Source organism: Melanaphis sacchari, unplaced genomic scaffold, assembly GCF_002803265.2.
Source record: "Melanaphis sacchari strain LSU unplaced genomic scaffold, SCAv2.0 Contig54_pilon_pilon, whole genome shotgun sequence".
NCBI classification, from domain to species: domain Eukaryota; kingdom Metazoa; phylum Arthropoda; class Insecta; order Hemiptera; family Aphididae; genus Melanaphis; species Melanaphis sacchari.
The window spans coordinates 1,039,063-1,052,928 of NW_020271380.1; the positions used below are offsets into that span (position 1 = coordinate 1,039,063).

Here is a 13,866-nt window from a genome sequence, read left to right on the forward strand (position 1 = left end):
ATTTGAATTATTAAACCAATAGACTTGTAAATGTATTATGCATTTTCGTTTTAATAATCTAGCAGTACATATTTAGTTACGAGCAAAGTTATTATGTAGGTTAATCATTGTTTCTCAATTTTTGTGATATTATATTAAGTTTAACAGTACCTAATATTAGGTAATATAGACAATGATGTGTTTATGACGTTATAAACATACGTTATGGGTTTTTCATATGAAAAACGTCCATTAAAGAGGCCTCGTCTTGGTCCACCCGATGTTTATCCACAAGAACCCAAACAAAAAGAGGTGATTTTTAATAATAATAAACAATAAAAACTGTTTTGAACGATTGGTATATTTTAATAATTTTGTTAGGATGAATTAACTACTGTTAATGTAAAACATGGGTTCACAACATCACTCACTATATCTGATGAACATCAACACGGAACAGCTCGTAATTATAATATCACAGCATCTAAGATTGGTGCGTTCTTCAATGCAATTATTAACAAAAAAGAAGAACTTAATACCTTAGTAGATACTGGACGTAAAAGGTTACAAATAAATCCAAAAGATAATTTTTGGCCTGCTACTGCCCGATCAAAGACTACTGTTGAAGCTTGGTTTAAAGATTTAGCTGGATTTAAACCATTAAATATACTTTCCAAGAAGGCAAGTATCTAACATATATTTAAATAAATTATTCAGATTTATTAACAATTTAGAATCTACAGTAACTATTTCCAGGCTATATAGTACCTAATAAAAAATACTTTAATTTATTTGTATAATAAAATATTTTGTTTTTATTTTTATGGTCATGTAAATAAAAATTTAATTTTGTTTGATATATATTCAAGATAACATTGTAAGACTAAAAACTTTTTAGGCTCCTAATTTCAACAAGAAAGAAGAAATATTTATGTTATTATGTGAATATAATGTCCCTTTAATTCGTGCTACATGGTTTATAAAATTAAGTTCAGCTTATACGATTGCTGTGTCTGAAGCAAAAATAAAATCTAAACGCCAATTGCCTGATCCTACACTTGGTATGTTATTTTTATTCAGCTATATGTCTAATATTTTTACAATTGTGTATAATTATCAATTTAGAATGGACGAGTACATTGTTAAAATTTACTAAAGAACAACTAATTAAACTTCAAGATTATTATCAAAATGCCAATGCATCAATGAATTCATCACATTATTTATCAATGAGCGAAGAACAAAAAGTTTCACTTAAACAATGGAATTATTGTACAACTCTCATTAAATATATGTATCAGGTAAATTGTATTCATATTTCATTTTTATGATATGTTTTAATGAAAATATTATTGTTTTTAGGAAGGACTTCTAGATCGTCAAGAAGTTCTTCAATGGATTTTAGATATGCTTGAACGTTATAAATCATCATCTAATAGTGAAGATGGTTTATTAAAAGTATTAAGTCCTTTAGCCTTACAGTATTGTTCAGAATTTTGTCAATCTGAACTTCTTAGTCGAAAATTAGTTTACTTTTGTGCTCGTAAGTTAAATGCAATATGCAATTCAGTAATCGACTTGAATCCACCTCAAAGTCCTACATCGAAAGGAGCTTCGAATAATAGTGTTCCAAGGTATAATACTAGTGTATACAATTTATAAACAATTTTAATTTATATATATTTTAGCAATACTTCTGGTGCTACTAATGCTGCATCTACCCTGAATGATATGATGTCTTGTCCTCATCATAGAGATATTTTACTTCCTCTTAGCTGTATAATTCAAGTATGTAATGAAGAAACTTGAAACTTATATTCTTCACAGTAATTGTACAATAATTTTTTTTCTAGGTAATTTTATTAGAATGTCCTACTTCCCTTACTTGGAATCATTCAGGTGGTGGCAAACTTCCATTTGTTCTAAATGGATCGCCTTTAGATTACCTTCCTTGTTCACCAGTAGTCTTACCAATGCCTCAGAGAACAAATAATATTCTATTAAGGTAATTTAAAATATATTTATTTTATTTTAATATAAATTTATAAGTATGCAAGTGAAAAACAAATCATATAAACAATAATTAAACTTTGGTTTATTTGAATATTTAATTTCTTTTAAAAATATTGCTCTTTTTGGCTGATTTTTAAAAGATTTATTATAATATATATATTTTAGACTGTCTTATAATACAAAGAGTGTTTTTGGAAAATATTAAACTTAACTTTTATTATCAATCAATAAAATCATGAGAAGTATTTTAAATATATTTGTTTTATCTATAGGAAACAACTTAAACAAGCAGAAGAAATCGTTAAGATAAGAAGCCAAGCAGCAGAAGGTAGATGGTGTTTGGATAAATTTCATAAATCATCAATCGGTACATTCAATAAAATATACATTTATTATTTACAAATAATTAGTTTTAACTTACATTTAGGATTAATATTTTTGTTTTTTAACTGTTAGGTGCAAAAACAATAAAAGTTTTAAATGTTTTGGATGCATTAGATCGTCACAGTTTTGAACGAATTGATCAAAATAATTCTTTAGATACACTATATAATAAAATATTTTTACCGCCAAATTCTAAAGACAATTCTAATCCACTTCTTGCTGTTGGTAATATTTCTATGCCAACAGAAAATGAAACTTTGAAAGACAATAGATCTGAATATGTAAATATAATATCTAATATTTGTTTTATATAGTACTCTTATTGTACTAATTTTATTTTATTGATTAGAATGTTGAACAAGATCAAATTGTTGTGAAAGTTTTATGTGAATGGGCTCTAAGTAATTTAAGACGGGGTGAACATCGTGGAATGGCTGTGGCTAAATTACTAGATAAACGCCAAGCTGAAATCACTGGTCGTGAAAGTGATTCATCTGTAGAAGTTGTACCTGGTGGCCCTAGTGAAGATAAAGATTCTATTGTTTCAACACCAGCAACTCTACCACTTTTTCAACCACTTTTGATGCATTTTCTTGATCATGATGCACCAGTACTGGGTATGAATTTAATACATAAAATGTTATACAATTTTAAATTCATGTTATATTTATTTTAGATAATACAAGTACAAGTCGTACAACTTTTACAAATTTAGTACATTTATTTACTGAACTTATACGAAACGATGTGTTTTCACATGATGCATACATGTGTACATTAATATCAAGAGGGGATTTGCAATCAACCAATAACATTGGTAATATTAAAATTCATTGAATATAGTTAACAATCATAACATTTACTCAATACATATTACTATTTTAGGAATATGCCAACCAGGAAGCAATAAACCAGCAGATACACCTTCAGGTGCTGTACCATCTCAAGCACAAGTTCACATGGAAGATGACAATCTTTTTGATTTAAAACCAAATGTTCCCGTAAGTTTGACTTTTTAACTTTTGGTAATAGAATTTAATAAATTGTTATGATGTCTTATATAACAATGCTTATGTTTACTATAATCTTGATTAAAATTCATTTTTAAATATATTTTTTTCAATTAAATTAAGTATAAAGTAGGTATATTTGTTTGTAGTCTTAAACATTTCTAAATTTTAAATTTAATATAATTTTTAGGAACATCATAGTCGACATATGGATTATGATGATAGTAAAATAGATGATGATCTTGATAAACTACTTCAGCATATCAAAGAAGAACAACAGAATTCAATGGTATTGATTAATAATTTTATACTTTTTTACAAAACATACACTTAAAAAAAATAAATAATTTTTCATTTTTAAAAATTTTTAAGGATGCGCCTGATTCTCCAAAAGTTGAACCATTTGCTGGTTCATCAATTGGCGGATTGGAATCAAATGATCCATCAACAAACACAAATGATAATATGTATAAATGCCGACCATCTCGACATTTATTATATGCCACACATTTTCCTCTACCATTGGTAAATTTATCAAAAAATAAATTTCATATTTTCTTATTAATACATACATTTTTTTAAATTTAATATCTAGGACGAAGAAACCACAAGCCATGATTGTAATCAAAGGCATGTATTATTGTATGGTTTTGGTAAAATGAGAGATGATGCAAGACATACTATTAAGCGTATTAGTAAAGATATTTGTAAATTATTTAGTAAGAAATTCAGTATTGATATAGCTGAAGGTAAATATTAAATACTATTTAGAATTCATGATATGTAATTTTAAATTTTGTAATTTTAATAATAGGAGGAAAAGTCAAAAAACATTCTAGAAATGAATTTAATTTTGAAGCAACTACAGCTCGTGTACAAAATTTATCATATTTTGACCAACATGTTGTGACTTGGCAATGTAGTCTCAATGTACTTGAAGCAATAAATGCATTTGCAACTGGTAATAATTGTGTTTTATCTTTTATAAATGTTTTAAAACTAGTATGTATATATATTAATTGTGATTATAAAATAAAATATCTTTTTATTATTATTTATTATAGGCAACTCAAATTATCTTCCAGTTCAAGAACACGTAGCATTTTTATTTGATCTCATGGAGTTAGCATTAAATGTCAATACACTTCTTGATGTCTGTATTCAGGTAAACATGATTATTAATTACATGTTATACTTTGTTCATAAATATGTAAAATTATGAGTTTAATTTATTTTAGCAAACTTTTATTACTACCCAGCATACTTACATTAATTATGTACTTAAGTTTAAGAATTTAAGTATAAATTCAAAATAATGTGCATTACATTAACATATTAGAAACGTTTATCTAATATTTTTACTCTATATTTGTTGGGGTAAATAAAATTCTATATTTTTTAATTTAATAATTATATTTTTTTCATACATAGATTTTAATGGATATACCAGATGTTGAGGCACAATTGGCTGCTAAAGGGTCATCTTTAGTACGAACTTATACAACATCCTTAGTTCTTTACATTGTTGGAGTTTTGCGTAGATATCACTGTTGTCTTTTATGTGAGAATAAAATAGTTTCTTATTTTGTTTTTATTCATTAGGAACTATTTACTAAATACTGTAGTGTTAAATCATATTATATTATGATTTTATTTATTATTTATTTTTAGTAAATCAAGAGCAAGTAGTTGGTGCTTTTGAAAACCTATACCGTGTTGTCAAACACGTATCAAATCCTGCAGATTGTTTAAGTGTTGAACGTTGTGTTCTTTCACATTTGTATGACTTATATATATCTGCTGCACCTCTTTTAAAAGGTCGCTTGCCTGGAGCCGAACCATTTAATACTTTATACACAAAAATACGACAGACACTCCATGCAAATCTTCAACCATCTACTATGACACATGGAAATTGGAATTCTAGTTACATGAATGATTTAATAATGACTTATAGAAGAGGATGTTAGTGTTTATTTTCTTACATTATTAATACAAAGTTTATCAACTTATTATGGTTATTTTGTACAGTTAAAATTGATCCTGGTTGGCATAGACAACTAAATGAATCCCAAAGTAATCGATACAGTTTAGTTTGTAATGTTGTAATAGCTGTTGCAACTGAAACTTCAGATATTGAGCGTTTAAATGATTTGGCTATACTCAGTGCAGAATTAACAGCATCATGTAGTTCATTAGCATCTGAATGGCTAGGTAATAATATTAAATTATTTTGATTAAATTTAGTAATTAAAATAAATATTAATACATTTTCAGGGGTATTGATGGCTCTGTGTTGTTCTTCTAATAATCCTATTATTTTTGGAGAAGTTTTATCACGGGTGGATATGAGTGATATTACTGTACACAACTCTTTAGCCTTATTTACCTCTATTCTTGTTGGTAAGTATTATAAATTATGATTTTTTTACATTTTTATGACTTTATGGATCTATAACAGAAAAATATTAGAAATTATCTAATTGTTGAAAATTATATTATTTAATTTTAGCTCGCCATTGTTTTTCCTTGGAAGATTTTGTAGTACATGTAGCTTTACCATCTCTTTTGACAGTCAGTAATGAAGGTAAACATTTTTTTTTTAATATTTAATACATCTGTACTTTTATTATCTTTAACAAATCATATCATATTATTAACTAATTACTTTATACATTTAAAGGACATGGAGCTGCAGATACGGATCCAGAGGCAGAAGCATCGGCTAGACTCACATGTCATTTATTGTTACGTCTCTTTAAAACTACTGAAGTGCCTCAACCCAGTCTTTATTCAGTTGGTATGTAAAATGATTAAAAAAAAACAACAAAAAACGAAGAATTAAAAATTAAAAATAAATAATATTTTAATAATTGTATAAAATATATTTTAGGTACATCACCGAACCCTATATCAAACTCAAATTCTAGCTGCAGCATTAAACAAAGTTGTGATAGACATTTGTTAGCTGCAGCTCATAATAATATAAGGGTTGGTCCTTTATTAGCTGTATTAAAAGCTATTATAGTAGTTGGTGATGCTACAGCACAACGTCCCAATCAATCAATAAAAAAATCACCTTCAAGTCAAGTTAGTACTCCTGGTGGTACTAGTAAGATGCCTAGTGAATTGTCAATTAGCCATATTCTAGGCACATCTGATATTCTTGGTGGTTCAGCTGATCATTTACTAATGGAATTAGGAGGGTAATATTATATAAATGTAATATTATTACTTAATTCTAATTTTAAAAATATTTGTAGCCTAGGAAATGCTGACACTCAGGCACCTGGATTATCTGACTTAGCACAATTTGTATTAAGAGAAATATGTAGCCAAGAATGGGTATTAGAACGTTGTCTACAAAATCCTGAAGAATTATGTCATCAAGATATGCTCTTGGACAGTATGCTATCATCTAAACAGGTATGAATATAATATTTTTTAAATTATTTTTAAATTTAAAAATAATTTAATAACTTAATGATTAGGCTCAAAGACTTTTGCATATGATATGTTATCCGGAAACAGCAAGTGGATCTGATATTTCTTTAGATTCAAGGACAATAATTACCAACATTTTAGAGGTAGTAAAAATGTTTTCTTATCATGCTTAATACTTAAATATTAATTTTGAATATTGTTTATATTTTTAGAATTCTGATCAATGGACTCTTAGAATGTCTTGGTTAGAAATGCAACTTATGTTTAAACAATTTTCACCAAATTCACCTGATTTAAATCAATGGCTGGATATAGTTGCTAAAGCAGCTATAGATATGTTCCAACACAACTTAAATACCCAGAACAAGTAATTAATTTATATTATTAATAATTAGATTTTTTGTTTAAAAGAAAAAATTAACAATCTACATAATATATAATTTTATAACTTATTATTAACTAGTGTTTAAAAATTAAGTACATTGGACATAAAGACTCCACTAAAATTATATAAATGGACTTTATAGCTAATAGTTTTAAGATAGTTTTAAACATTGAACTTAATGTAGAGTAGATGATAAATCTATATGGGATTGTTGTGGCATAACGAGGAGTTTTTGTTATTTATTTAAGACATAATTGAAAAAATCAAAATAAGTTTATACTTAGTAATTTAACTGAATCTCAAAATTGGATACCTACCTATACACTATTACAGAAAAAAAATATTATTGTTTATGTGCAATTATTTTGTTTTCTAATATAATAATTGATCAAATAAGTTACCTTAATTTAAAATTTGAAGTATAAATCTAAAATAATTTTGAAGATTTAACATAATTGTCAGTTATCACTAATTAATTTTGTATACTATACACTTTTATAATTAATAATTAAAAATAACTAACAAATTACTTATATTTGTTTTTAAAATTTTCTTAGGAGTGAAAACATTAAAAAAACTCATTCAATGTGGTTATTAGCACCACTTATTTCAAAGTTGCCTAGTGCAGTTCAAGGAAGAGTGTTAAAAGTAGCTGGTAAATAATTATTTTAAATTTAAAAATTGATATACAATATATATTGTATACACCTATTTTAATTATATTGTACTATTAACTTTTTTCTTAGAATCTGATTTTGCATTATTATTGGTTTAAGGTCAAGTATTAGAGAGTGGAAATATGATTGGATTAGGTGGTACCAATTCTGGTAATGTTACTCCAATTACTACCCATGGTGTAAGTGGAGGTGGCAGTAGTAGTCGAAGTAGTAATAAAGGCACTCCACCTCATCCTCGACCTTCTCAAAATACTAATTCTGTACCCCCGCCACCAGCTATTTTGGCTTATCATCAGCCATTTTTGTCATTAGTACTGAGCTGCCTTAAAGGACAAGATGACCAACGTGAAAATTTACTTTCATCTGTACATAATCAGTTGTCTCAGTATTTAGTATTGTCAAAAGAGGTAAACATATCAATAAATTTGATAAAAGTCTTAGGCAAGGTTCTTTACGTATTATTATTGTTAATAGGAACGTCTTGGAATTCAAGAAGGATGTGCCAGCAATAAAGAAGTTGATGCCGCTCAAGATGCACTTGCATTGAGATTCAGCTTAGTAGGAGGCATGTTTGATACAATTCAGCGAAGTACTGCTTTGACAACTGATTGGGCTGTTCTTTTTGTGCAGCTAGTGACATATTCAGTGATAGATTTGACTAATAACACGTAAGCTGTTTGTTAAAAAAAAACCATTTCTAATAATAATTTCTAATATTATGTTGTAGGAAATTGTTTAACACAGTAATAGATATGTTGGCTACTTTAATACATTCAACACTTGTAACTGATTCTCAAACTGAAAAAGGAGAAGAAAATCGAAAACACTATCAAAATTTAATAAAAAAATTAAAAAAAGTAAAATATTTAAAAAAAAATAATATCAACATTATTCATATCAATATTATTTTTAGGAAGTTGGAGAAAAACACTCTTTATCCATTTCACAAGTTAGACAACTTTTGCCTTTAGGCAAACAGCAATGTGAAATCATTACCTGTGAGCAAATTGGCACTGACATCAAAGGGAATAAGATTTCATCAGGCTTAGATTCTAATGATAAGCAAGGTTTGAAAGTATGTGATAAACAGCGTGTAAGTGCTTGGGATTTATTAGAAGGACATAAAAATCCAGCTCCATTATCGTGGTCATGGTTTAGTGCTGTGCGCGTTGAACGAAAACCATTATGGTATGAAGAAAACCACAGGATGCTTAAGTTCCATACACATTCATTAGTGAAGTCTGCATCATATTTCTTAGAACCTCTGCCTTTACCTCCTGAAGATTTAGAACCTCCCCAAGAAAAACCTGTAAGTAATAGAATTTTAATCTATTCTTATTATTAATTAAATATTCTTTTTTGATGTTTTGAATAAAATATTTCATACTTATAAATGTATCAATAGTTTGGCGATTATTTTATATTTTGATGTTATTATTTACTATAATTTATTTATTTTTATATTTGATTTACGAAGTGTTTTAATTTCTATTATATGGGGCTTTTACGTTAACATTTTATCTGGGAAATTGAAAAGAGCAGTACATTCATTTGTAAAGTAGTGTCCTTGTGTTTATTGTAATCAGATCAAAGGAGTTAGTTCTGGGATGAACATGGGTTCAGGGCCAGGACGTCCAGATACACCTTCTTCAGTACCTGAATCACCAGGTAGAGGTGTTAAACGTAATATGAAAACTCAAGGAGGACCCCCTAATCCTAGACGTAAGAAACAACAACAACCTCCACCTATGTCACCTATGACTCCCAATGCTCAAATGGGACCAGGTCCTCAAATGCACCCACAAATGCAGGTAATTACATAACTAATATTTATTAATAATTAGCATCTTAATATTATACTATAATAATATAATACACATTAGAATATGGCTTATGGTAGCATGATAGCAATATTAATCATTTATTAAAAACTTATAAATATATGAATATTTTATAAAAAAAAATTAACAATTTTTAATAATTTTTAGAAGAATATTATAATTATGCTGAGATTTCATTAACTTTGATTTGTTTTTCTCATGTTAGATATACCTATATTTGTTTTGGTACAAATCAAACAAATAGCCAAAATGTGTATTGAACTAAATTACATTTGTTCTTTTAGATTTGTATTAGTAATATTTTTGATGCAATTATCATTTTTTAAAGTATACATTTATTTTTTAGGTCACCTAATTCCCAGCTTAATTATAATGTTTCCATTTAATACCAACAAAATACATATTTTAGTTTTAATAATTAATGATTATTATACTTAGTAAATAATAATAAGTAATTAATAATTTTATGAATTTATAATAGAATTCACAGGGTCAGCATATGGGGTATAGTGGAAGTATGTTTCCAATGCAACCAGGTCCAGGTCCAGTTTCTGGTGCTGGTCCTGTTCCAGTTCCTGGACCAACTCCTGGACCAACTCCAACTCAAAATCCTCAGTGGGGTGGTTATGGTCAGCAAGCTCCACAAGGAGGTCCTAACTTTTATCCTCAACAAGTACCTCCAACACCTGTCCCAGGTCCTGGATCTAGATTTGATCGTCCAGGAAATACTTCTAAACAAGCTTTAAGTCATATGCTACGTATGCGGTTACCCACTAACCAATACATGGGACAAACAGGACAGCAACCAAATATGAATCCTAATTTCCAACCTATGCCTAGACAGCAGTTTATAAGGTAAATTATTATTCAATTGATAATCGATAATAAAATGATTTTCCTTTTATTTTATAATATACTTGTGTAATTAGGAGAGGACAAAATAATGTACCAATTCAGCCTCCTCAGCAAAATACTCCACAAATGTATCCAACACAGCAACCAACACAAATGTATTCCAATATGCAACAAAGTAAGTCCATAAATAAATACATCATAAAATTGAGTCTTAAACATTGTATTTATTAGGTATGAATCAAAATTATGGAGGTTATGTAGGACAACAACCTGGAATGAGACCTCCTTACATGCAAGTAAGTACTTAAATTAAATATTAATATTTTGTATTTATCTATAGTTTTATCAATTATCTCTAGAATGTTATTTGTACAATATATTATGTTACAGGCAAAATATATAATTTAGGCATTTTCTAAAACGCCCGAACATCTTATACAATGCCCAAGTACTGTATGTATAAAATGGCCATCTTATATTGGGCAATATAATATTTAATAGTTAATTATTGTCAAAATATTAGAGCCAAATTAAGTATTGATTATTATTCGTGGTTTTGGATTAGGTAGTGTGTTTTTTCATTTGTTTTTAACGATTTTAAAGGAACGTTTTAGAGGTCTAGTTACGCTTATGAGGTTAATTCTCTTAAAATTAATGTTTTAGCAACCACAAATTATTCTTATAGTGTAGTTCAATGACTATCTTATAATTAAAATATGGAAAAGTTTAATGCAGATTTAAACGATTTGTTAAAAAAAAGATCAAATAATTTTTTTTTATTAAATAAAAAAATTCCATTCAAAAATAAGCAATACAAAAAAAAAAAATGTATTATATTTTCTAATGATATAAATATATTTCATTAATTATATTTTGACAATATTTTACTAATAAATATTATATTATCTATATTGCCCAATATAAGAAGGTCATTTTGTATAATGCCCGAACGTTGTAGAAAATGCTCAAATTGTATACTTTGCCTGTAACATATACACAAATCATATAGAATGAGTTTATTTAATGTTTGGCACTGTATGTTCATTATTACTTGTTCTCAATTATAACAAGTAAAATACATATTGATAGGTAACATTATTTTTATAGAATTTAAGGCAGTGTTTCCTAACCGGTGGTCCGTGGGCCAGTCATAAGTGGTCCGCGGTACCTTTCTTCGTTTTCTATTAAAAATTATTATTTTTTTTTAACAGCGAAAAATATTTTATTTTACCGTAATATACGGTTATCTTATCGTTGTTGTTTCTGCCGACGACCGATAAGTATTTTCTACTTTTATAAGTGTCTCTGATACTTATCAGAGTAATAAATTATACTATTATCGCAACCGATAATATAATCATGTCAATTTCAAACATCGTTGCTTATATATTTATACTTTATGAGTACCGACAAATAACTGTTATGGATATTGATTCAGTATGCACTCATTATTCGTTTGATTACCACGCAGTACGTTTTGAAAATTAACATTTTTCGATCAATTTTGTGTATTCTTGTTAATGGGAGCAAAAAAAAAAAAAAAGGTCTTCCTAATTTGCGTAAAATTAAGGTGGTCCGCGACCTATAAAATATTGTCGAAGTGGTCCGTGGTGGTAAAAAGATTGGAAAACACTGATCTAAGGTAATGTGTTAAAAATACCAAAAAAAAAATAATAACAGGGAATTAAGAAAAACCAAAACAAAAAAAAAAATGAACAAACTTGTAATAATTTATTCATTTTAATGATAAATAATATAAAATTCATAATGCTTCTATTTAAAACATAAATTATTAAATTGTATAACTCATTTTTAGCCACTGAGTTTTCGTGCCATAAATATATGCATTGCCCATACATCTATTAGTTAGACTGTAGAAATTGAACTGTTTTATTATCATCATTACTTTTTTTTTTAATCCAGAAATGCAAGAGAATAATGTAAAGTATTTAATAAACATTGTAATTGACCAATTTTTATCAATTGATTTTTGATAAAATATTTCCAACTTAAATAATTTTTTAAATTTTAATTATTTAATAATTCAAGTGAAATTTTCTTTATGAATACGCTTACAGACTTCTTTATAGAATATTTTAGAATAAATGCATTTTATAAATTTTAATATTAATACAATGTTCACATTATATAAATTATCAACAGAATTAATGTTATTTACCAAAACTATATAGAACTAATTCTGAAATTATGAAAGGGTTTATTTACTATATTTAACAACATGTATAAAACTCAACTATGAGTTACTCTTAAATGAGGATGATAATGTCCTTTTTATTGTTTCCTTAAAACTATTTGATCTAAATTTCATATTATTAAAATTGATAAATGAAATCTAAAGTATAATATTTTTAATAAATACTTAATACATAATACAATATTCTAAATATTAGATATATCAGTTAATTAATATTTATTATATAAATGTATAATAATGTGTTATAACCATTTTTTTTTTTAAATTAATTTATATCCACCTATTATTACTTTTATCTATTCAAACATAAAATCATATATTCATACGGATTACAAAATATTAAATTTACTAAAAGATTTTTCAGTGTCAAAAATTTCTGGCTTACATTGTTTATAAGTTTGTTCTTTTTTCTTAGTATTTTTTCCTAAATTCAAATTTTAATACAATTCATTAATTATGAAAAATTATTTAATCTTAATGAAAATTGAGTTTAATATCTATACCAGAAAAAAACAACTTGAAATTATAGAGTTAATGATTACTTTTGGCAATATAAAAGTTTCAAAATGTGTTTATTTTGCATAATCTTTTTGTAAATAATATTTTGATTTTTAAAATTAATTATTATTTTAAAATAATACTATTTTTTACCAATTATCAAAATTAATAGAATCAAAATGTGCCGATGAATCCAATGAGTGGCCCACAGAATCCAGCACCACCTTACACTCGTCCAACTGGTCCGAATCAACAAGCACCACATTCTCAATACCATCAAGTAAATATTTTGAACAAATATAGTAATTTTTTATGTAAAAATTTTTCTAGTTCATTTAAATTAATTTTGTAAGTAAGACAGAGTAAACATATTTAATTTTTTTTATTTTAGCAATTTAGTCAACAGCGTATTCGACATATAATGGCTATGCAACAACAGCAGCAACAACAACAGCAACAACAACAACAGCAGCAACAACAACATCATATGCAAAGACAGATGCAAAATCCTCAACAACCACAACAAGGACATCCGTATGGTTTACAACCACCACCTTATTAGTTT

General features: G+C 27.0%; 1 protein-coding gene across 1 annotated transcript; it reads left to right on the forward strand.

Moving 5' to 3' along the window:
* The first annotated feature begins 204 nt into the window (after positions 1–204).
* On the forward strand, positions 205–13,863 carry LOC112599795 (mediator of RNA polymerase II transcription subunit 12). The gene is made up of 38 exons (XM_025346859.1): positions 205–291; positions 361–660; positions 878–1,040; positions 1,105–1,280; positions 1,342–1,613; positions 1,668–1,767; positions 1,833–1,984; positions 2,265–2,359; positions 2,449–2,657; positions 2,726–2,993; positions 3,053–3,193; positions 3,262–3,377; positions 3,577–3,675; positions 3,759–3,911; positions 3,982–4,135; positions 4,201–4,347; positions 4,451–4,551; positions 4,818–4,947; positions 5,058–5,351; positions 5,418–5,600; positions 5,664–5,789; positions 5,899–5,973; positions 6,070–6,186; positions 6,280–6,592; positions 6,650–6,812; positions 6,878–6,973; positions 7,043–7,197; positions 7,773–7,870; positions 7,992–8,299; positions 8,367–8,560; positions 8,620–8,749; positions 8,806–9,201; positions 9,455–9,703; positions 10,215–10,588; positions 10,663–10,763; positions 10,820–10,884; positions 13,474–13,581; positions 13,693–13,863. The coding sequence occupies exons 1-38, from the start codon at positions 205–207 to the stop codon at positions 13,861–13,863; spliced, it is 6,579 nt and encodes a 2,192-aa protein (XP_025202644.1).
* The last annotated feature ends 3 nt before the right edge of the window (positions 13,864–13,866 follow it).